General features: G+C 43.3%; 1 protein-coding gene across 2 annotated transcripts in view; it reads left to right on the top strand.

The window, feature by feature from the left end:
• GFM2 (G elongation factor mitochondrial 2) overlaps positions 1-23,590 on the top strand; it is a 163,083-nt gene extending 139,493 nt beyond the window's left edge. The window contains exons 20-21 of one of the 2 annotated variants that reach the window (XM_029575015.1): positions 3,752-3,934; positions 22,047-23,590. In XM_029575015.1, the coding sequence (XP_029430875.1) occupies positions 3,752-3,934; positions 22,047-22,175 (312 nt within the window). In that variant the 3' untranslated portion in view covers positions 22,176-23,590. The remainder of the gene's footprint in view (positions 1-3,751; positions 3,935-22,046) is intronic. The other variant, XM_029575022.1, reaches the window with a different exon arrangement.
• The last annotated feature ends 1,485 nt before the right edge of the window (positions 23,591-25,075 follow it).

The following is a 25,075-nucleotide window of genomic DNA, read 5'->3' as shown; positions in this document are numbered from 1 at the left end:
CGAGAGGGGGTCAGTCAGGACTTTTCCTCCTCAGTCCTGGAGGTCTTTTCCATGGGTTTTGTACTTCTTCATAAGGCTTATTTAGCTAGGAAGGAGTTAAGAGCAAAGAAGTCCCGGACAGCCAAGAGGGCTCGAGGGTCTGTGGAGTCAGGGATCCTGCGGATGCTGGGACTTGGGTGAATCCTGGAGGAGGGTGATTCATCGGATAACCTGGATGATCCTGAGCAGCTTCAAGGAAGTCCAGTGGTACCGGGCAAGGAACCTGTTAGTGCCCTGGGAGATACGAGGCAGGACCTGGACCGGAATCCATTGGAGTTCTTGGGGGATTCCATTAAGGATCCGGATGCTCAGGACCCGGAGACAATACCGGTAGTGGAAGGAAATGACCCGCAAGTGGTCTGGCTGTTCCAGAGAGAGGAACTGGGTCCACTGATTCCACAGGTGCTATAGGAGCTCAGCATTAAAAACATCCAGGAAGCCTCAGACAAGGAAGGAGTGAATCCACTCCTGGAAGGTCTGTGGGGACCCCCTACCACTTTTCCGTTACCGAAGCAGGTGAAGAAGTTGGTTGATCGAGAGGTGGAATCTCCTGATGGGGGCCTGAAGGTCACGAGAGTTATGGGGAAGTTATATCCCTTACTGGAACAGATCTTGGAGTTAGGGAGAATTTCCAAGATGGATGCAGCCTTTTCAACAGTTGCTAAGAAGACTACCATCCCGGTGATGGGGGCGGTGGCTCTCAAGGATCTCCAGGATAGGAAGAAAAGCAACATTAGATAAAATTTCTGGAGTTCAGGGCGATCAGATATGCCCTTCTAGCCTTTCAGGATTGCTTATCCAACAAAACAATCCTAATCCAAATGGACAATCAAGTAGCAATGTGGTACATCAATAAGCAGGAGGGGACCGGTTCCTACCTTCTGTGTCAGGAAGTAGCACAGATTTGGGCTTTAGCTCTCTCTCATTCCATGCTACTGAGAGCGACCTACCTAGCGGGTGTGGACAATGTTCTGGCGGACAAACTCATGCATTTCAGCTCCACGAGTGGTCCCTAAACCCCGCAGTGGCAGATCAGATATTTCAGAAGTGGGGGTATCCGAGCATCGACCTCTTTGCATCGGTTCACAATCGCAAGGTGGAGAGCTTCTTCTCCCTACATCACAGTCACAAAACTCCACCGAGGGACGCCTTCGCCCTCTCTTGGGCAACAGGTCTCCTGTATGCCTACCCCCCACTTCCTCTCATCAGCAAGACTCTCGTGAAGCTATGCCAGGACAACGGCCTCATGATTCTCATGATTCCCCTACTGGCTGCATCAGGTTTGGTTTCCCATCCTTCGCGACCTCTCAGTCCGTCCACAGATTTGCCTGGTGTTATTGTTTATAAGGTTTTGGGTGGACCCTTGGACACTGTGGCAGCTGACCACACCCACGGGGTGACAGCCTTCTTCGCCTCGACCACCTTCCACGTCTTCTCTGGCAGGATCCCGTATTTTTTGACCAGGCGGATCGCTTCTGTCTAGCGGCCTGACTTTTGAACGGAGGCGACTAAGAAAGAAAGGTTATAAAGAAGAAGTTATATCCACCCTGTTGCGGGCCCGTAAGCCTTCCACATCTCTCGCTTACGTTCGGGTTTGGAGAGTTTTTGAAAATGTGTGTGCTGAGTCCGGAGTACTGGCGCGCAAGGCTTCGGTATTCCAGGTCCTCTCCTTTCTCCAGAATGGCCTTTCCAAAGGTTTGTCTTTCAACTCCTTAAGGGTGCAGGTTTCCGCCATCGGGTCCCTCTTGGGTAGCATCGATGGTTGCGCTTTGGCGGCTCATCCAGATGTCGTTCGTTTCCTCAAGGATGCGAAGCATTTGAATCCGCCCATCTGGGCTACCTGTCCCTCATGGAGTCTTAACCTGGTGCTTAGGGTCCTTTGTGAGGCTCCCTTTGAACCCCTTAGGTGGGCCACGCTTAAGGATGTAACTCTTAAGGCAGTTTTTCTCGTCTCTATTTGCTCCGCCAGGAGGGTTTCGGAGCTCCAAGCATTGTCCTGTAGGGAACCTTTTCTCCGTTTTTCGGATTCCAGGGTTTCACTCAAGTCTGTTCCGTCATTCTTGCCGAAGGTTGTCTTCCTTTCACCTCAATCAGTCAGTGGAGCTCCTGGCTTTTACTTCCGAATGAGTTTCGAGTCTCAGATCATCTATTTGTCCTATGGAGTGGTCCAAATAGGGGAAACAAGGCTTCTAAGGCTACGATTGCTCGCTGGTTAAAGGAGGCGATTGCATCTGTGTATATCTGTCGGGCCCGGATGGCTCTGGAGGGCTTGAAGACCCACGCGTTGCGTTCTCAGGCTACTTCTTGGGCAGAGAGTCAGTCGGTCTCTCTGCAGGAAATATGCAGAGCAGCTACTTGGAAATCTCTGCATACTTTTGCTCATCATTATCGCCTCGATGTGCAGGCGCCAGTTTTTGGCTCCTTTGGGTGGCAGGTGCTTCGAGCGGGACTGTCTCGGTCCCACCCTGTTTAGGGAAGCTTTGGTACATCCCATGGTCTGGACTGATCCGGGTACGTACAGGGAAAGGAAAATTGGTTCTTACCTGCTAATTTTCGTTCCTGTAGTACCACGGATCAGTCCAGACTCCCTCCCGTGTACTGTCTGTTACGTCCGCTCGAAGTTCTTTTCTTTACAGTTTATTGGATACCTCGACTTCCTATCATAACTTTAAGGCACCGAAAGCATCTACTAGATGAATGTGGATATATATGCAACAGCAGTTATATACAGAGTTTTGAATTGTTCAATTTATCAGTTCTTTATTGCTTGCTTGATCTTATACTAGTTATTTTTATCTGCTTTGACAACGTTTATACTGAAGAGATGCAGGGTAGGCTCTGTTCCTTTCTAATACCCATATTGGTGCTGGATAAAATGGGATTTTTGCAGGTTATGACACCTTTTATTGAATTGGTGTAAGAGTAATTCAAAGATGATTATGCACATAAGCTTGCAAGACCTCATTGGTCCCTTTTTCAGATGTGACTGCTAGGCTTTCTTCTTTAATCTTCGAAGTCACATCTGACAAAGGAACAGGTATGGACTTAAACATCCTACAGTTATAGCATCTAATGCATACACTCAATAGTTTCCCAAGGGATTTATATTCCAGACTTATGTAAGCAGGTATTCCGTACACTTCTATATTGAATATTGAAGTATTTTGAAATACTCTGTGCGTATTAATGTGGCAATCTATGCAGAGCCAGGAGTCAACCAACAGAGGTGTTTTTATGAGCTCTGTAGCTGACTCTAGAAACTGATTGTGTACTCTGCATGAGCGGGATTTCTAGGTATGTTCTTGGATTTAAGCCATACTGGCCAACATCACAGGCATGGTAGCTGCTTGACAATATGAGACAATTCTGTATATTTGAAAATAACTCTTGGGGTAATTGGCACTTTTCAATTGTACTAGGTATACATTCTGGTAGTCAGTTATTTGACCCATGAACAGATTTAGATCCAAGAGGTGCCTCATCCTCTGCCTATGGAAAAACATTAATAAATCAAATCCTTAGTTATTCTTTACAGTCTGCTGAGGAAAACATGTGATAACTGTATTGCTGGGATGAGACTACATTAGGAAAGATTACTTATGAAGATGAGAAATATTTGGGGTGAGTGGATTTGGAGTGGTAGACATGGCTGTAATTTGTAAGTCACAAGACTATTTGGAAAATGTCAGGGCTTGTCTGTTCTCACTTTCAGGCTTTGAAGAAAGCTGAAAAGCAACTATTGGAACCTGTGATGAAGCTGGAGATTACAGTGCATGAAGATCGCCTCAGTGCAGTATTAGGTGACCTAGCACACAGACGAGGCAGCATTCAGGACATTCAGAGTCGTCAAGATGATAAAGTTGTGGTTGCATCTGTTCCGTTAGCTGAAATGATGGTATGTGTACATAGTCTTTCTGTGAACTCTTGGAGTCAAGAAAATCCCCAAAGCTCAAACAAAAAGATTCAGTTGTGGTATTTGATACTAAAGGCTCCGTAAGCATGAGAACGTATACAGAGGCATTTTCCTTTTTATCACATTCCTCCCATGCATCTTGAGGTATTTCAGCCTTCCCAACTTAAGTCATAAAAAGCTGTCTAGCACCATATTTTTTCAAATAAAAATACCCATGCTGGACTCTGTCATGGAGACCACACTCTGAAGAGCTTCTTGATAACCCATAACAGGATAGAGGACTAAGAATGCAGTGTAAATACAAAAAAATGTTGCACTTGCAGTGATACACTTGGCTAAAAGAAAGTGGCTTAGTGGTTATACTAATAAACTGGAAACCTGAGTTCAAATCCTGGTTCTGCCATACTTTGACATTCACTGTAACTCCGTAACTCTTTCAGCTGTTCCTTGGAATTTATGGTGCCTCAAGCTGTGGCACTGTATATGTAATTAAATATTAAAATAAACTTGATCAACTATCTAGAACTGTGGTTTTATGGGAGGATCCCGAAACCAGAATCTGGTAAGCAAGGAAAGGCTGAATGAGGTTTTAAATGGGAAAGACTGAAGAATAGTGCACCAGTATAATGAAGGGCAAGAAAGAAATGTGGCAGTATTTAGTATTATAGTTAGTATATTAGGATTTTTAAATAAAATAAGTTTGAGGTGGGTATCAGCCTAAGCAAGTTGAAATATATTTCTGAAATTCTGGCACCAGTTTTATCGTATTATATTTTCTTGTACAGTGTGAAAGTTAATTGCTTATTTTATTGACATAGAGGAGAGGTAGCTTACAAATAAGCATAAAAGAAGATACAGGCATGTTTAATAATGTACACATCACTATGTTAAACCATTTCTAGTTATATATTTCAAGACAGAAATGGAAAAAAACTTAAGCTAAATGCTGTCATAAAAAAAAAAATAATAATAATTATATGCAAATGATTCCCTTCATCCAATAATAACAGTGCTGTAAACCTTAAATTTCCTAATTTAGAAATTTGTTTCAGTTTTTGGGATAATTCCATTATCCCAGGACAAGCAGGATGATAGTCCTCACGTATGGGTGACATCACTGGATAGAGCCCTATCACAGAAAACTTTCTGTCAAAGTTTCTAGAAACTTTTGACTGGCACACTAAGCCCACTGAGCATGCCCAGCATGCCATGATCCCTCGAGCCACAGGGGTCTCCCTTCAGTCTTCGTTTTTCCACGCTGCAGTTAGCATTGCGGTGAAGGAGCCCTTTTTTCTCTCACAAAATACTAAGAGAAAAAAAATTTAAAATTTTTCTCATTTAATCCCCTTCATAGGGGTCTCCTTGTCTTCACCGGCCGGTGAGTACTTGTGTTTTCCCGGTCGATTCTGGTTAAACAGAATTTTTCTGTCAGAAAGCTGTTGACGGCTGTCTGGCCTTCATAATGGCAACGGGTTTTAAAAATATGCCCGAACTGCCCTCGCACTATGTCCATCACCGACCCGCATGTCGAGTGTGTGCTGTGCTTGGGTGAATCCCATAATGTCTCCACCTGTCCACAATGCGCTGAAATGACGGCCAAGGGCTGGCGGGCCCATCAGGAGAAGATGGAACATCTCTTCCATATTTAATTAATACTATCGACGTCCACATCGACTCAGTTGTCTCCGGCTGGAGCAGATAAAAAATTAGTCGTTCGAAAGCGTTGCCCTGATGGCTCTGGTGACCGATTATCACCGACTCCATCCCAGTCATCGGTGAAATCTACATCGGTGCTTGAGAAGAAAAGCATCGACCATCGGGAAAAGCATCGCTATCGTCATCGACGGACATCGACACCCGATGTTGCATCGATTCCGGGAACCCTGTCGATGCCAAAGGAACCATCACCGATAAGGTCTCGAGTGGAAGAGCCATCGATGCCCTTGATGCCTCTCACTCCAAGACGCTCTGCGGCGGTGTACCTTTGGGGAGTGGGCCGTGTTCCTGGTCTGTCCAGCAGTGGTCGCTCTCTGGTCCCGCTCCTTTTCTGGGCTTAAGGTTGGTGGCACTGCCCACACGCACTCTCGTTTTCGGCAGCCATGCCACGTGGTGTCGGCTGTGAGGCCTGCGGGGAGCCGGCAGCGTGGCTCTCCCGTGCGGACCTCTGTGCGCGGTGCCTCTCCAGTGGGGAGGGAGCATCTAGCGCGGCAGCAGGTCCGGCATCCATGTCCCGTGGTGCGGGTAAAAGGGCCGCTGGAAGGTAGAGCGAGGCCAATCCGTTCCCGCTGAGCGCAGGAACGGCAGCTATTTTGAATTCTTTCACGCCTGCCTCACAGACATTGGGCGGGGGAGGGGATCTTCCTCCCGCTCTATTGCCGGCAGGGGGGAGTCCTGGGGATCCCCAGGACTCCTTTTTTGAGCTTCCGGAGGATCAGCCTGTTCCCTGGGAGGGAATTTAAGGGGTCTGCCTGGTTTCTCAGCAGAGTTGTTCTGCTTATGCAGCAGGCCTACTTGGCTAGCCAGGTCCAGCCCGGGGGGCTGGGAGATCCTCAGCTCCCGGAGAGTCCACCCAGGAAGCTCCCCAGGCAACTGGAGCTGCCTGGGGAGCCCCTCAGAAGATCTCCAGGGCTCGGGCAGGCCTTGGGTGATGACTTGGCAGATCTGGGAGAGGAGCCAGAGAAGGAGGTGCCGTTGGATGGAGACGATCCCAAGGTGGTGCGCCTTTTTCAGAGGGAGAAACTTAATTCATTATATGGCAGAGCTGGGTATTGCGGCTCCTCCGGATGACCCCAGCCAGAGCACTGTGGATCCAGTCCTGGCGGGATTATGTGGGCCGGCTAAGACCTTTTTTCTTAGATGATCCAACAGCTAATGGCCCAAGAGTGGGATACTCCAGAGACAGGCTTGCGCGTTGATAGGACTATAGATAAGCTGTACCCATTGCCGGAAGTCATCCTGGAGCTCTTGAAAGTCCCGAAGGTGGATGCTTCGGTGTCTGCGGTCCCCAAGAGGACCACTATTCCAGTGGCTGGGGCGGTGGCCCTTAAAGACCTCCAGGACCGGAAGCTTGAGGTTCACCTTAAGTGTATTTTTGAGGTCTCGGCCCTGGGAATCCAAGCGACTGTTTGCAGTAGCCTCATGTTCCGGGCAGGCCTCAGATGGGTGCAGCAACTCCTGGAATACTAGAGACCTTCCTCCTCAGGAGTCAGCCCAGGCAGAGCGTTTGGAGGCGGTGGTGGCATATGGGAAGGATGCCTTTTATGACCCCCTTTGGACCTCCTCTAGGACTATGGTGTCGGCTGTTTGTGCCAGAAGATTTTTATGGTTGCGCAATTGGTCGGCTGCCGTTTCCTCCAAGGCATCTTGGTGCACTCCGCTTCAAAGGAAAGTTCCTCTTTGGTGAAGATTTGGAACAACTAATTAAGTCTTTGGGTGACAATAAGGTGCACATATTGCTGGAAGGGTCCTAGAGGTTTTCCCCGACCCGGTCTTGTTTTCGGAGTCAGCGGCCTTTTCGTCCAAATAGAACATCAAGTGCGGGACAGCAACAACCCTCGGGGAGGTCTCAGTCCTTTTGGGGACGTCAAGGGGGCTGCGATGGTTCCAGTTCGGGATCCCTCGCCCCTAAGTTCTCTCAATGAGATACAGCTGGCCCCTTTCTTCAGTGCCGATCACTGGGGCCAGCTGACCCTTTTCTTTGAGGAATGGGTCAAGATAACATCAGACCAGTGAGTACTAAGTATTATTATTGTTCAAGGCTACGCTTTAGAATTTGCTCGGTCACTCCAGGACCTCTTTCTAATCTCTCCGTGTGGAGCGCCGGCAAAGAGGGGAATAGTCAGGCAGACCATCCACAGGCTGGAATCTCTGGGGTTCATTGTGCCTGTCCCTACAGAGGAATGGGGTAAGGGACGTTACTCCATTTACTTTGTGGTACCAAAGAAGGAATGTTCCTCCGTCCCATTTTGGATCTCAAGAAGGTGAACAGGGCTCTCAAGATACCGCATTTCCAGATGGAGACCCTGCATTCCGTCATTGTGGCAGTGCAATAGGGAGAGTTCTTGGCTTCTCTGGATCTGACAAAGGCATATCTGCACATAGGTATTTGCAGCGATCATTAGCGGTTTCTCCGGTTCATGGTCCTGGGCATGCATTTTCAATCTTGCACTCTCCCATTCGGTCTAGCCTCTGCTCCAAGAACTTTCACCAAGGTAATGGTGGTAGTAGCAGTGGCCCTCAGAAAGGAGGGGGTGTTGGTTCACCCATACCTGGATGACTGGCTCGTTCAAGCAAAGTCGGAGGATTTTTGCAGATAGACGGTGGTCTTACACTGTCTGAGCTCCCTGTGCTGGGTTGTGAACATGGCCAAGAGCTACTTGTCTCCTTCGCAGGTTCTGGACTTCTTAGGCATGCATTTCGATACCTGTGTGGGCAAGGTTTTTCTCACGGAGGAGTGGATTGTCAAGCTGCAAGTGTAAGTTCGGTACCTGTTGGACGCTCCAGTGCCCAGGGTCTGGGATTACTTGCAAGTCCTTGGTTCCATGGACTCTACTTTGGAACTCGTTTGTGCATATTCCCATTCCAGTGGGAACACTGAGAGGAGAGGATCACCTTGCTGGTGGCTGAAAGGAATCAGTAAGTTTTTGCTTGGGACATTGTCTTTTTTAAAAGTATTGGGGCAAAGTTAACTATTTGGGAATATTATTTAGTGTGTTTGTGCCTTTAATAGTCAGGCAGTGAATAAACAAGTTAGACTGTTTGTATTTTTAAATAGTCAATAAGGTAGCTAGTAAGCAGTAGGTAGTGTGTTTATTTTTAAAAGTCTGCAGAACTGAGTGTTTGTATTTAATACAAACTGAGTGTTTGTATTGAAAAAAAAACCCCAACAAAAAAAAAAAAACCCAAGAAAGTAGCCAGAAGCTAGAAATAAGCTAGGAGCAGTGTATACCTAAGTAAAGCAAAAAAGTTGAATAGTTCAGCTCAGTTACTCACCTTGGAAAGGTGTTGAGGTAGTGTGATTGGGTTTGAATAGAGACCAACATTTGTTAATCAAGAGAGCAGTGAGTCACTCTGGTTGACTAACTGAAGTTAGACTGTATATCTCTCCAAGGCCTACTGCCCAGGAGGGAAGGGTTAGGTCGGCCGTCATAGTTGGTGATTCGATTATTAGGAATGTAGATAGCTGGGTGGCTGATGGGCATGAGGATCGCCTGGTAACATGCCTACCTGGTGCGAAGGTGGCGGACCTCACGCGTCACCTAGATAGGATTTTAGACAGTGCTGGGGAGGAGCCGGCTGTCAAGGTTCATGTGGGCACCGAATTAAGAAAATGTGGGAGGGAGGTTCTGGAAGCCAAATTTAGGCTCTTAGGTAGAAAGCTTAAATCCAGAACCTCCAGGGTAGCATTCTCTGACATGCTCCCTGTTCCACGCACAGGTCACCAGAGGCAGGCAGAGCTCCGGAGTCTCAATGCGTGGATGAGACGATGGTGCAAGGAAGAGGGATTCAGTTTTGGTAGGAACTGGGGAACCTTTTGGGGAAGGGGGAGTCTCTTCCGAAGGGATGGGCTCCACCTTAACCAGGGTGGAACCAGACTGCTGGCGCTAACCTTTAAAAAGGAGATAGAGCAGCTTTTAAACTAGAACAAAGGGGAAAGCCGACAGTCGCTCAGCAGCGCATGGTTCAGAGAGAGGTATCTTCAAAGGATACTAATGATGCATTAGAATTAGGGCATCCTGACAGTGAGGTTCCAATAATTAGAAAAATAGTCCAAGTGCCTGTAACTAAAAACTCACCTGAGCTAAAAAATTCTAACTTATCCCTATTAATTAAAAAGCAGAATGAAAATACAAACAAAAAACAAACTTTGAAATGTCTGTATGCTAATGCCAGAAGTCTAAGAAGTAAGATGGGAGAATTAGAATGTATAGCAGTGAATGATGACATAGACTTAATTGGTATCTCAGAGACATGGTGGAAAGAGGATAACCAATGGGACAGTGCTATACTGGGGTACAAATTATATCGCAATGACAGAGAGGAGCACCCGGGAGGAGGTGTGGCAAAGAGTCCAACAGGATAAACATCCTGCATGATACCAAATACAAAATTGAATCTTTATGGGTAGAAATCCCTTGTGTGTCAGGGAAGACTATAGTGATAGGGGTATACTACCGTCCTCCTGGTCAAGATGGTGAGACGGACAGTGAAATGCTAAGAGAAATTAGGGAAGCTAACCAAATTGGTAGTGCAGTAATAATGGGAGACTTCAATTACCCCAATATTGACTGGGTAAATGTATCATCGGGACACGCTAGAGAGATAACGTTCCTGGATGGAATAAATGATAGATTTATGGAGCAATTGGTTCAGGAACCGACCAGAGAGGGAGCAATTTTAGATCTAATTCTCAGTGGAGCACAGGACTTGGTGAGAGAGATAACGGTGGTGGGGCCGCTTGGCAATAGTGATCATAATATGATCAAATTTGATTTAATGACTGGAAGAACAGTGTGCAAATCCAAGACTCTTGTGCTAAACTTTCAAAAGGGAAACTTTGATAAAATGAGAAAAATTGTTAGAAAAAAACTGAAAGGAGCAGCTGCAAAAGTAAAAAATGTCCAAGAGGCATGGTCATTGTTAAAAAAATACCATTCTAGAAGCACAGTCTAGATGTATTCCACACATTAAGAAAGGTAGAAAGAAGGCAAAACAATTACCGGCATGGTTAAAAGGGGAGGGGAAAAAGCTATTTTAGCCAAAAGATCTTCATTCAAAAATTGGAAGAAGGAACCAACAGAAGAAAATAGGATAAAGCATAAACATTGGCAAGTTAAATGTAAGACATTGATAAGACAGGCTAAGAGAGAATTTGAAAAGAAGTTGGCTGTAGAGGCAAAAACTCACAGTAAAAACTTTTAAATATATCCGAAGCAGAAAGCCTGTGAGGGAGTCAGTTGGACCGTTAGATGATTGAAGGGTTAAAGGGGCACTTAGAGAAGATAAGGCCATCGCGGAAAGATTAAATGATTTCTTTGCTTCGGTGTTTACTGAAGAGGATGTTGGGGAGGTACCCGTAATGGAGAAGGTTTCATGGGTAATGATTCAGATGGACTGAATCAAATCACGGTGAACCTAGAAGATTTGGTAGGCCTGATTGACAAACTGAAGAGTAGTAAATCACCTGGACCGGATGGTATACACCACAGAGTTCTGAAGGACCTAAAAAATGAAATTTCAGACCTATTAGTAAAAATTTGTAATCTATCATTAAAATCATCCATTGTACCTGAAGATTGGAGGATAGCAAATGTAACCCCAATATTTAAAAAGGGCTCCAGGGGCGATCCGGGAAACTACAGACCGGTTAGTCTGACTTCAGTGCCAGGAAAAATAGTGGAAAGTGTTCTAAACATCAAAATCACAGAACATATAGAAAGACATGATTTAATGGAACAAAGTCAGCATGGCTTTACCCAAGGCAAGTCTTGCCTCACAAATCTGCTTCACTTTTTTGAAGGAGTTAATAAACATGTGGATAAAGGTGAACTGGTAGATGTAGTATACTTGGATTTTCAGAAGGCGTTTGACAAAGTTCCTCATGAGAGGCTTCTAGGAAAAGTCCATGAAAGGACATTGCCACGATGTCCTTTCATGGATTGCAAACTAGCGAAAAGACAGGAAACAGAGTAGGATTAAATGGACAATTTTTTAGTGGAAGGGAGTGGACAGTGGAGTGCCTCAGGGATCTGTATTGGGACCCTTACTTTTCAATATATTTATCTGGAAAGAAATACGACGAGTGAGATAATCAAATTTTCAGATGACACAAAATTGTTCAGAATAGTTAAATCACAAGCAGATTGTGAAAAATTGCAGGAAGACCTTGTGAGACTGGAAAATTGGGCATCCAAATGGCAGATGAAATTTAATGTGGATAAGTGCAAGGTGATGCATATAGGGAAAAATAACCCATGCTATAATTACACAATGTTGGGTTCCATATTAGGTGCTACAACCCAAGAAAGAGATTTAGGCGTCATAGTGGATAACACATTGAAATCGTCGCTTCAGTGTGCTGCGGCAGTCAAAAAAGCAAACAGAATGTTGGGAATTATTAGAAAGGGAATGGTGAATAAAACGGAAAATGTCATAATGCCTCTGTATCGCTCCATGGTGAGACCGCACCTTGAATACTGTGTACAATTCTGGTCACCGCATCTCAAAAAAGATATAATTGCAATGGAGAAGGTACAGAGAAGGGCTACCAAACTGATAAGGGGAATGGAACAGCTCCCCTATGAGGAAAGACTAAATAAGTTAGGACTTTTCAGCTTGGAGAAGAGACGGCTGAGGGGGGATATGATAGAGATGTTTAAAATTATGAGAGGTCTAGAACGGGTAGATGTGAATCTGTTATTTACTCTTTCGGATAATAGAAAGACTAGGGGGCACTCCATGAAGTTAGCATGGGGTACATTTAAAACTAATCGGAGAAAGTTATTTTTTACTCAACGCACAATTAAACTCTGGAATTTGTTGCCAGAGGATGTGGTTAGTGCAGTTAGTATAGCTGTGTTTAAAAAAGGATTGGATAAATTATTGGAGGAGAAGTCCATTACCTGCTATTAAGTTCACTTAGAGAATAGCCACTGCCATTAGCAATGGTAACATGGAATAGACTTAGTTTTTGGGTACTTGCCAGGTTGGATTGGCCACTGTTGGAAACAGGATGCTGGGCTTGATGGACCCTTGGTCTGACCCAGTATGGCATGTTCTTATGTGTCTACCAACACCAGCTGGGGGGCTGTGTGTCAGGCCCAGTCGGTGCAGGCCTATGGTCTGCGGAGGAAGCGACTTGGTCAATCAATCGGTTAGAGACTATGGTGTGCGCTTGGTCCTGGAGAGGTTTCTTCCCCTTCTTTGCAACCAGGCAGTAAGAGTCCTATCAGACAATGCAATGACGGTGGCTTACATGAACGGTCAGGGAGGAACCAAGAGTCATTCGACGGCTTTGGAAGCAGAGATGCTGATATTCTAGGCGGAATAAGAAAAGACCTGTTATATAGATGTCGATTGTCTGAGTGTACCTTCATACGATGCTGTACTGAATGCAGCTATCGTGACTGTGAAGCCTGTGTATAGGCTTTAAAAATCATTAGGTACCCCAGTGTTTAGATTTATTTATTTATTTATTTAAATAATTTATATACCGGAGGTTCCTGTATAATATACATATCACCCCGGTTTACATAGAAAAGTAACAATCGCTACATTTAGCGGTTTACATAGAACAGGATTAAACAACAAAGTTTTACATTGAGCAAAAGATGTAAACAAGTTTTTACATTGAAACAAACGAAGTAAACAAGTTTTTACTTTGAAACAAATTAATAGAAGTAAGCAAATAGTAAATACTATTAAACCGTTAATAAACATGCGGTTGATAAATCAATAAATAACATGGAGATATGTAAGTCCACATGAGTATATGTATGTAGACTGTATGTAGACAGCATGAATATGTGAATCTCTAATTGAATAAGGAAGAATAAGATAGATCTGAAGAATATCATTGTGGGAGTGAAAATACTTTTTTCCTGTTCTTGGTTCTAGGGGAAAGCTAGTTTGAACAACCAAGTCTTAAGTTTCTTTTTAAATGTAGTGTGGCATGGTTCCAGACGCAGGTCTGGAGGGAGCGAGTTCCAAAGTGAAGGGCCCGCTGTCAACAGTGCACGTTTCCTTAGAGCAGATTTTGCCGGTTGTGTGATTAGTCTGTTCTGATAAGCGCTTCTGGTAGGTTTTACGGATGTGTGTAGTTGAATTTGAAATGTTAAGTTGAGAGGCGCGATGTTGTATAAGGCCTTATGTATCATCGTTAGAGACTTGAATTGGATCCTGTATTTAATTGGAAGCCAGTGGAGGTAGTGGAGGATTGGGGTGATATGATCTCTTTTCTTGGCATTTGAGAGAATTCTTGCTGAGGCGTTCAGGACCATCTGAAGTGGTTTGGTGGTGCATGCTGGTAGGCCTAGGAGGAGAGAGTTACAGTAGTCTAATTTTGGGAGTATGATGGCTTGTAAAACCATGCGGAAGTCCCTGTATAGGAGGAGTGGTTTAAGTTTCTTTAATGTTTGAAGTTTAAAGAAACATTCTTTTGTTGTGTTGTTGACGAATTTGTTGAGATTGAGTCTGCTGTCTAAGATGACTCCCAGGTCTTTAACTTGCTGCGTGATGAAGTGCCCGGTTTTGTCCGGATGTTGATTAGTGTTAGAATGTGAAGGGGGGGTATAGGTTTCCGGTGCTATAATGAGGATTTCGGTTTTGTTTTTGTTTAGGACCAAGTTGAGGCTGGTGAGTAGATTGTTGATAGCAGACAGACATTTATTCCAGTATGATATGGCTTTGTGTAGGGAGTCTTCTATAGGGATGAGGATTTGAATATCATCCGCGTATAGGTAATGTCTTAGCTTAAGGTTAGTGAGTAGTTGACATAGCGGGAGCAGATAAATATTGAAAAGAGTCGGAGAGAGGGATGATCCTTGCGGTACCCCCCTCTTGGATTCGATGGTGTGGGACTCTTTGTTATTTATCTTGACCTTGTATGATCTGTTCTCCAAAAACGATTTGAACCAGTTAAAAGCTGCTCCTGAAATGCCGATGTCTATTAATCGTTGCAGGAGGTACGTGTGGTTTACGGTATCAAACGCTGATGAGAGATCCAGGAGAGCGAGGAGGCAAGGTTGGCCCTTTTCAAGGTTGAAGATGATAGTGTCTGATAAAGATGTTAGTAACGATTCGGTATTCATAGTCTTACGAAAGCCAAATTGGTTTGAGGTGAGGATATTATTTTCGTCAAGAAATTCTGTAAGTTGTTTGTTGACAACTTTCTCCATAACTTTGGCTATCATAGGGAGGTTTGCTATGGGTCTGAAGTTAGCTGGGTCTGATGTAGGTAAGTTGGGTTTTTTGAGGAGCGGTTTGAGCATGGCTAACTTGAGATGCAAACTTTTATAGTGTTCACTGTCCACTGTGCAATTGTTGCTTAAATGATCACGTAGATACTACTTCAATAATCACTTATCTCAAGTTTGTAGTCGGTCTTGCCTCAGCCGACATCCAGATGTTTCGGAGGCTGGCTCCTTCTTCAAGGGCTGGATATTCGCAAGAGAAACCCGTGTGCTGGTGAAACATTAGGTGTTGTAGCAGTGAATCTAGTGGAACATTAATTGCTGTGGCAGCGATGTTCAACTTATTGATTTTGTATGACATCCAGATGTTTCGGAGGCTGGCTCCTTCTTCAAGGGCTGGATTATTCGCAAGAGAAACCCGTGTTCTGGTGAAACATTAGGTGTTGTACCAGTGAATCTAGTGGAACACTGGTAAAGAGTGCGAGAAGACATTTTTCAGTTATTGCAAAAACAATTAACTTAGGCTGTAATTCAAAAAGATACATACTTAATTGCTGTGGCAGCGATGTTCAACTTATTGATTTTGTATAGCGGTCCGTGAAGCTCCGCTGTGGAGAGATGAAATAACCAGAGGAATGTTTGCTCTGTTTTATATGATATAATTGTTCATGAACCCGCTTGTTGAGAATCTGCAAACGGGCAGGAGAGGCTGCGAGCTGCTGCCTTTTTTAACCTTAGAATGCTAGAAGTTATGCTCAAGGATCAGCAAAAAATGAAAGTACTTACTGAAAAGCTGACAGCTGCTCCCGCGGCTACTGTGCTGGCACGAAAACGCCGGCATAAGACGCCATATTTAAAGGGAGAACCCTCAATGGGAAAGAGGGCGGAGCTATAGAGCGTCACTGACTACCGTGCTGAAAAAAACTTGCCGGACTGAAAATGAATGACGATTGCCATGTTAAACGGAGCAACCTCAGCTGTAAAAGGAAGGAGGAGCGAAGCTGTTAACAAAGTTGGCTGTCACGTTGCCAAATGCCTGCAGAGCTTGAAATGAGCAGGATTTCAAATAAGCGATTGCCACTCTATTTTGTCGTTCAAACCACACAGCTCCAGGGTGTTCAGACGGAAAATCCAGGCATTTTCTTGTTTGTTTAATATGCAGGCACGATCTCCTCCCCTCCAAGAATGTCGAATATGCTGGATAATGACCCATGTGAAGTCATTGAAAGAATGGCTGAAGTCAATGCAGTGTTGTACTATTGGTGCCTTTTGATCCCGATGATTAATTCTACTTTTATGTTCTGTCAGACGGGTTCTTATTTTCCTTTTGGTCCTGCCAATGTATACTTTGGGGCATGGGCACTGTAGTGCATAGACAACAAACTCTGTATTGCAATCCACGTCTCCATTGATGTTAACTGTGTATCCAGTTGTAGGATGGCACCAAGTGGTGCCAGAATGAGCTTGGGAACAAAACATGCATTTTCCGCACGGTGATTGCCCCCTGGATACAGTAACTGTTGGTTCTGGTGCGGAAGCCCTAATGACATGTTGTCTGATATTCTGACCCCTGGAGTACACAAACATTGGAGTCTGCTTAAAAACTGGATGGGGGCTAAGGACGTGCCAATATTTTAACAAGATGTTTTTGATCCGTGGGGTGAGTTGCGTGTGTTGTAATACACAAACAAAATCCACATCATCTGATTTGTGTTTATATTGTAAAAGAGCATCTCTGTCCGAGAACATGGCTCTTTTGTATGCTCGGTTGATGACATGTTTGGGGTAACCTCTAGCAGCAAACTGCATGGATAAACTGTTTGCTTCATGTTCCATCAGTGGCTCAATCAAGCACATCCCAACCTTAAATTCACTTTAAATTATCATCAAGATACTATATCATATCTTGACATCAAGATTTTCAAACAAGATTCCACTCTGCATACCACACTATTCAGGAAATCGACAGACAGAAACAATTTTCTTCGATTCGATAGTCATCACCCCAGAAAATTCAAAGAGGGCTTGCCAGTGGGGCAGTTTTTTCGCATCAAACGATTGTGCTCAGAAAATGAAGAATTCCATAAACAAGCAAACAGTTTATCCACGCGGTTTGCTGCTAGAGGTTACCCCAAACATGTCATCAACCGAGCATACAAAAGAGCCATGTTCTCGGACAGAGATGCTCTTTTACAATATAAACACAAATCAGATGATGTGGATTTTGTTTGTGTATTACAACACACGCAACTCACCCCACGGATCAAAAACATCTTGTTAAAATATTGGCACGACCTTAGCCCCCATCCAGTTTTTAAGCAGACTCCAATGTTTGTGTACTCCAGGGGTCAGAATATCAGACAACATGTCATTAGGGCTTCCGCACCAGAACCAACAGTTACTGTATCCAGGGGGCAATCACCGTGCGGAAAATGCATGTTTTGTTCCCAAGCTCATTCTGGCACCACTTGGTGCCATCCTACAACTGGATACACAGTTAACATCAATGGAGACGTGGATTGCAATACAGAGTTTGTTGTCTATGCACTACAGTGCCCATGCCCCAAAGTATACATTGGCAGGACCAAAAGGAAAATAAGAACCTGTCTGACAGAACATAAAAGTAGAATTAATCATCGGGATCAAAAGGCACCAATAGTACAACACTGCATTGACTTCAGCCATTCTTTCAATGACTTCACATGGGTCATTATCCAGCATATTCGACATTCTTGGAGGGGAGGAGATCGTGCCTGCATATTAAACAAACAAGAAAATGCCTGGATTTTCCGTCTGAACACCCTGGAGCTGTGTGGTTTGAACGACAAAATAGAGTGGCAATCGCTTATTTGAAATCCTGCTCATTTCAAGCTCTGCAGGCATTTGGCAACGTGACAGCCAACTTTGTTAACAGCTTCGTTCCTCCTTCCTTTTACAGCTGAGGTTGCTCCATTTAACATGGCAATCGTCATTCATTTTCAGTCCGGCAAGTTTTTTTCAGCACGGTAGTCAGTGACGCTCTATAGCTCCGCCCTCTTTCCCATTGAGGGTTCTCCCTTTAAATATGGCGTCTTATGCCGGCGTTTTCGCGCCAGCACAGTAGCCGCGGGAGCAGCCGTCAGCTTTTCAGTAAGTACTTTCATTTTTTGCTGATCCTTGAGCATAACTTCTAGCATTCTAAGGTTAAAAAAGGCAGCAGCTCGCAGCCTCTCCTGCCCGTTTGCAGATTCTCAACAAGCGGGTTCATGAACAATTATATCATATAAAACAGAGCAAACATTCCTCTGGTTATTTCATCTCTCCACAGCGGAGCTTCACGGACCGCTATACAAAATCAATAAGTTGAACATCGCTGCCACAGCAATTAAGTATGTATCTTTTTGAATTACAGCCTAAGTTAATTGTTTTTGCAATAACTGAAAGATGTCTTCTCGCACTCTTTACCAGTGTTCCACTAGATTCACTGGTACAACACCTAATGTTTCACCAGAACACGGGTTTCTCTTGCGAATATCCAGCCCTTGAAGAAGGAGCCAGCCTCCGAAACATCTGGATGTCGGCTGAGGCAAGACCGACTACAAACTTGAGATAAGTGATTATTGAAGTAGTATCTACGTGATCATTTAAGCAACAATTGCACAGTGGACAGTGAACACTATAAAAGTTTGCATCTAAACACTGGGGTACCTAATGATTTTTAAAGCCTATACACAGGCTTCACAGTCACGATAGCTGCATTCAGTACAGCATCGTATGAAGGTACACTCAGACAATCGACATCTATATAACAGGTCTTTTCTTATTCTATAATTATTTCATGTTATATTATTCAGGGTTTATATAATTAGATGTCCTAGGCGGAGCAGCATTTGGATCAGGCAGCTCGCTTCTCTCTCGTGGCTTGATTTTTGAGAGGAAACGCCTAACAGAGAAGGGGAATCCAGAGGATGTTGCCACTCTGTTGCAAGAACAAAAGAAGTCCACCTCCCTAGCATATGTTCGGGTGAGGAAGGTGTTCAAGGTTTGGTGCAAGGAGCATAGCATGGATCCCTTTAAGGTATTGGTAGTCCACATTTTGCCCTTTTTGCCGCAGGGTTTGGTAAAAGGTTTGGCTTACAATTCATTGAGAGTCCAGGTGGCCACCTTAGGGTGCCTTAGGGGTAAGAGGCAAGGGGTGTCTCTGGCTACTCATCAGGATGTGGTACTTTTTTACGTGGAGTCAAGCATTGGTGTCCGCCAGTGCAGAAAGCATGTCCTCCATGGCATTTAAACTTGGTGTTAAAGCATTATGTGGAGCTTCATTTGAGCCGTTATGCAGAGCGACTTTGAAAGATCTTACTTTAAAAGTTGGTTTTCTGGTGGCGATTTGTTTGTCCAGGCAGATTTCAGAGTTGCAAGCCTTTTCATGAAGAGAGCCTTTCCTGAGGTTTTTGGATCCAGGGGTCTCATTGAGAAATGGTACCTTCCTTCTGAAGGTTGTTTCCTCCTTTCACTTGAATCAGTCAGGGGAGTTGCCAGTCTTTCCAAATTTGGATTGGTCGGTGACATTGGACAAAGAATTGAGTTGTCTCGATGTGAAGCGAGCGTTGTTACACTAGAGGTCATGAATAGTTTCAGGGTGTCTGATCATCTTTTCATTCTTTTCAGTGGTAAGAAGAAAGGACAGAAAGCTTCGAAAGCAACCATAGCGCGGTGGCTGAAGGAAGCCATAGTTTTGGCGTACATTTGCATGGGACAGTCAGTGCCTCAGGGTTTGAGAGCTCACTCAACTCGTTTGCAAGTGGCATCCTGGGCTGAATGCCAGTTAGTGTCGCCACAAGAGATTTGTAGGGCGGCTACTTGGAAGACATTGCACACTTTCTCCAGGCATTATCGTCTGGACGTTCAGGCTCCAGATACTATGGGCTTTAGGGAAAGTGTACTTCGAGTGGGACTCTCGCAGATCCACCTGGTTTAGGGAAGCTTTGTTACATCCCAGGAGTCTGGACTGATCCTGGGTACATACAGGGAAAGGAAAATTGGTTCTTAACTGCTAATTTTCGTTCCTTTAGTACCACAGATCAGTCCAGAGTCTCATCCGAGTTTGGAGAATCCACTCAATCTATGGTTCTTGTATATAAGCTGAAGGATTTTCAATTGGTTTTTTTTTTGGCTCAAGTGATAGTTGTATATTCTGATTTATATGGTTATAAGCTGCCTCGTTCAGATTAAGTGGTTTCTTCTCCTCTTGTATGGTGATACAACACAGAGAGAAATACTGTTCCCCAACACCAAATACTCTTGGACACCTTGGTTATGGAGCCATTATTAATCGGTTGGTATGGATCCCGATATGTGGTTTGAAGAATTCTCGGTAGCGATGGTATGCCATTGAAGGTACATGTGAACCCAGCATCTACTGTGGTCAAAATCGGTTGGAAGTTTTCATGGTTTGAAGATAAGGAAAAAGAAAGTATAAGGAATTTTTTTAAGGGTCACCATAAAATAGTGGTGGTGGACATGAACAGACAGTGGTAGGATTGGAGGAAGTGTTCTGGGAGTTTGGAGATGTCAATATAGAATTGATCTGGGTGTGCAAGTTACCCCTGAGGAAACTTATGCGAAACAAGGGACCTTGTAAGGAGCATTGGAAAAGGAGTTCCTGCAAGTATGGAGAAGAATTGGTAATACTGAAAAAAATGGTTTCCAGCAAGCATGGAGAAGATGTGTATTTTTTTTAAATAAGTAAGGAGAGAAGATCCCAGATATTTGAGAAGAGGAATTTCACCATCAGAACAAGTGGAGGAAATTATTTAGGGTCAATTAATACTATTGAATCTCCTGGAAGTATAAAAGGTGTACTGTGGGTATTTTATACTGGGTGGGTGGAGTGTGTGTTGTATGAATGAGGGGAGAATGTATGGAGGTTATATTTTAAGAAAACATCTTTGAATATTACTGGCATGTCCATGAGATATTTATATGAGCTAATGTGATGATAAATTTGTAATAACTTTTGTATTATGTGGATGTTATATATGAATAAATAAAGTTGTGAAACATTTAGTTATGTGAATTAATATAGAGTCATATAGAAGATATATTTGAGATATTGTTATTATTGATTGCACCAATTACTTGATAAAGTGTACAATGTCCCCTTTATATTTATAAAGATCCTTCTTTTGTTCATTCAGCGGGAGATGTTTGATAGGTCATGCTGAGTGTTTGTTTTTTTTTGGGATACAGGCTTGGGTGGGTACAGGTCAATACTGATGGACTGCAGGTGGCACACCAGCTTAAGTGACAGTGTCAGTAAGACTTTCTCTGTCTCCATCTGCTGGAAGGGAGGCAAAATCTCAGGAGTTTGGTCTGATCTGTGGTACCACAGGAACGAAAATTAGCAGGTAAGAACCAATTTTCCTTATAGCAAACTAAAGTGTTTCCAGTGTTATCTGTAGAAGAGTCTCGAGTTAAAACTACAGAAATGGTTCCCAAATATGGGTTTCCCAGAGTCTCGTTAATGTTCCCAGCCTATTCAAATGTTCCCAGCCTATTCAAAGCAAATTCCCCCACCATGGAGATAGAGCTCTGAACACCTTGAAGTTGTGGAGGTACCTCCAAAGGACTTGCTGAAACCACAGAATTCAAAAGAGGTAGTAGGCGAGAAATTTTGATATTTTATTTATTTGCTTTTATATACCGTTGTTTGGAGCTGGCCTTCACAACGGGTTACAGTGGGAACAACAGTACATATAATGTTATGTGTAAATATAACAGTATAGTAGGAATGTATAAATATAAACGTATAAGTATAACAGTACAGTGGGAACAGCGGTACATATAACGTTATTCTGGTGAAACAGTAATACATCGGAACGTTTAACAGGAAGAAAACTAAATAAGGTATAATAAATTGTAAGGTGTAAAAATGTAATTGATTGTTGTATGTGATCAATGAAGAAGGTTATAAATAAGAGGTACAGGAGGAGAATTTTTTGTTATGAATTATATTGTATTGTTTGTACAAAAATAGTTCTTTGATATTTTTTTTTTAATATTGATTAAAATTTTGTAAATATTTTAATTTATTTACATGTATCTTTTTTTGTTTGGTGTTATTTTGTGGTAAGATACATTTATAGACCCTATATTTTTTTGGATTCTAATTCCATTCAATAACAAACTACTCTTATTTTGTGTAGGGTTATTCTACTGTTCTTCGCACTCTGACCTCTGGTTCTGCCACTTTTACTTTGGAACTATCCAGTTACGAAGCAATGAACCCTCAACACCAGGCAACACTAGTGAATAGGATGGGTGGTTTGGTTTAGCTACTTTTTGAAAATCAAACTTCTGCAAACTTAAACCAATTCTGTTTAAACTGGAAGAATCTGCTCTGCTGTCCCTGGAAAAGCAGCCTTCACCGACAATTTTCATGTACCGATACAGTCAGTTCTTCATTTAGTGAGAACTGAATGCAAAAGTTCCATGATCCTGTACTGACACTCATCCATTCTTTTGTATTTATAACTGAGAGCTGATATGAACATCTTTTGTTTGTATGCAAGCAAGGTTTGTAATATGTGTCTTTACAGTTTAATTAAAAAAAAACAAAACAGTTTTTATTAAGGCTCATGATTTGTTACATGCACTCCCTTTTTAGCTAAAGTCTGTTTAAATGTGATGTTTACTTCAGTATGCAAAGAGCAAGGTCATACTGTGGAAATAAATCATAGAAATGTTATTGTATCTGATTATGGAAGCATTCACCTAGTGTATACATGTGTGCTGCGTAATATGGATGACAAGGCCCCTGAGTGTTTTGCAGCTGCACAAAGGCATTGCACACAGAGAGAGGTGCCTTCCCCACACCACTGCCATTGGATATATAGTCCCATCATGACAGAAGATCTTCAGCTAGGGCCTCACATATGTTAAGTTTAATAGTGCCAGAGAGTCAAAGCTTGAGAGATTCCTAGCTTCTCTAAGGTGCCCTCTGATAATGGGAGAGGAGCCTCTCATTAACCTTATAAATGCATAATAGAGCACGTTCTAGAGTTTACTTTCTATGTGAAACTAGGATTTGTTCTTTTTTTTTTATTTTGGGTTTAGATTTTTTTTTTTAAACCATCTTCTGTAGACAGCTCTGACTTAAGAGGCACAAATAAGTCTAGCCAAATTAAGCAGATTCTTAGATCAAATGTATCCAAATATCTGCTAAATCTTCGTGGCAGATATCTTGAAAACCAGACTAGTTTGTGGCTCTTTGGAAGAAGATTTGCATACCTTTGTTCTAAAGAATAAATTCTAAATGTCATTTTCTTGGTAATGTGAGCTTAAGCATTTCTAGGTCAGAAGAGATGGGATTATCTTGACATGGTGCTTGCCTTAATTGTATCTGTAAGGTAGGAGAGAGAGGATGTTTCATCATGTGTATCAGTTCTTTCTTTCAAGACTTTACATAGGATAAAAAAGTGTATCACAGGAGTGAATCTTGTGTATAACTGTTCTGTTTGCTTAATATAAAGCACTCACAAAATGATCAGTGCAGTGTATTAAATAATTGTGATGAGAAAAAATGTTCTTACCTGTATTAGTCTTACCAATGTTGCTTAGCAATCTAATGTTGCAATACAGCCAGAATCTCCCAAACAATAAATCAGCAGCTACAATAACATGAATGTTTGTAATTTAATTCTGTATACTAATAAACTGAAAATATATTCCAGAAGCCAAAAGTGAAAAATTGTTTCCTCACCAATTTTTTAATTTGTATAAGAGCAGAGGCAATGCAGGCTGCCAGTCTGATGCAGCTCTTCTTCCAGTCCTGATTTCAGATGTTGGCAAAGCAGATAATGTCCTTCTCCTTGCTCTCCTTCCAGCTTTCTCTCCTTGGTAGCCATAATGATGATCCATTTTAATGTCACATCCCCAGGCTGTTATGATTTGGGTATTTCCTCTGCTTAATTCTATACTTTTTTTTTTTTGAGCTAGTAATTTCTGCTTGCTCCTTTGTACTTCCATTTAAATTGGAACTAGGGCTCGGATAGAGTACCATGGGCCTTTATTCAATTATCCAGGGATTTTTCTCCTGTTATATATACCCAGTCAACCCAGGGAGTGGAAGACCCAATTCTTGGACCAAACCACAGTTTCTTTTCGTCCCCCAGATCAGTCCAACTGAATGGGTTTTTTTCCCCTCCCAGCAGATAGAGACAGAGAAGAAAAGCTTTACTGTACCCGCAGTACATAATACAGTGTGCCATCTATAGTTATTCAGTATTCTATTGTCTCCAGCAGATAGTGGAGGTGCAAAACTTATTTAACATATTCCCTACAATTTTTATGGGGTTTTTTTTTTGTTTTTTTGTTTTTTAATAATGTAGGTTTCTAGTCCTGGTAATAAAGAACCAGCAAAGTCTTTTCTGTTTTGGGGGTTTTGGGTTTTTTTTGCAACTCCTATTTTGACAGATTGGGGACAAATGTTTCTCACAGGACAAGCAGGATGGTAGTCCTCACACATGGGTGACATCATCAGGATGGAGCCCAATCACGGAACACTTTTGTCAAAGTTTCTAGAACTTTGACTGGCACCTACTGGGCATGCCCAGCATGGCACTAACCCTGCAACCAGCAGGGGTCCCCCTTCAGTCTTTTTTTTTTTTTTTTCCGCGCAGCAGTAGCCACGCGGGTTAAGGAGCTCTCCAGCGATTCCTGACAGGAATTTCCTCACGGAACTTTTCCAAACAATAGGGTTCCCCCTATTGATTCCGTAGTCCGCGGTCGTATGGTAAGACTTTACCCTCATTTGCAGTCGATTCCCGTCGAGTTTTCCCTTCGGGGCCTACCGGCCATCGACCACACTGTGGCTAAATTTTTGTTGAAGCCATGGCCTCGGGTTTTCGTCGATGCCCCGATTGTCCTTGGACAATGTCCATCACAGACCCGCATAGGGTTTGTGTATTGTGTTTGGGGTCGGACCATGACGTCTTAACCTGCACCAAATGTGCCCAAATGACACAGAAGGGGCCGTAAGGCACATTCCGAGAAAATGGAGTTTCTCTTTCAGGCAAAGCCGCCGACTCCATCGAGCGCTTTGATATCATCCGAGCCGGTGCCATCGACTTCTCGTCAACAGCGGGACACCGGTGTTGCCCTTCCGGCACAGACTACTCCGAAGGCGTCAACCTCTTCCTTTTCAGCCCCGGAAAAGGACAGAGGAGATCATCGA

This window comes from Rhinatrema bivittatum, chromosome 1 (genome assembly GCF_901001135.1).
Source record: "Rhinatrema bivittatum chromosome 1, aRhiBiv1.1, whole genome shotgun sequence".
Taxonomy (NCBI): domain Eukaryota; kingdom Metazoa; phylum Chordata; class Amphibia; order Gymnophiona; family Rhinatrematidae; genus Rhinatrema; species Rhinatrema bivittatum.
This window is presented reverse-complemented; position numbering and strand designations above follow the sequence as displayed.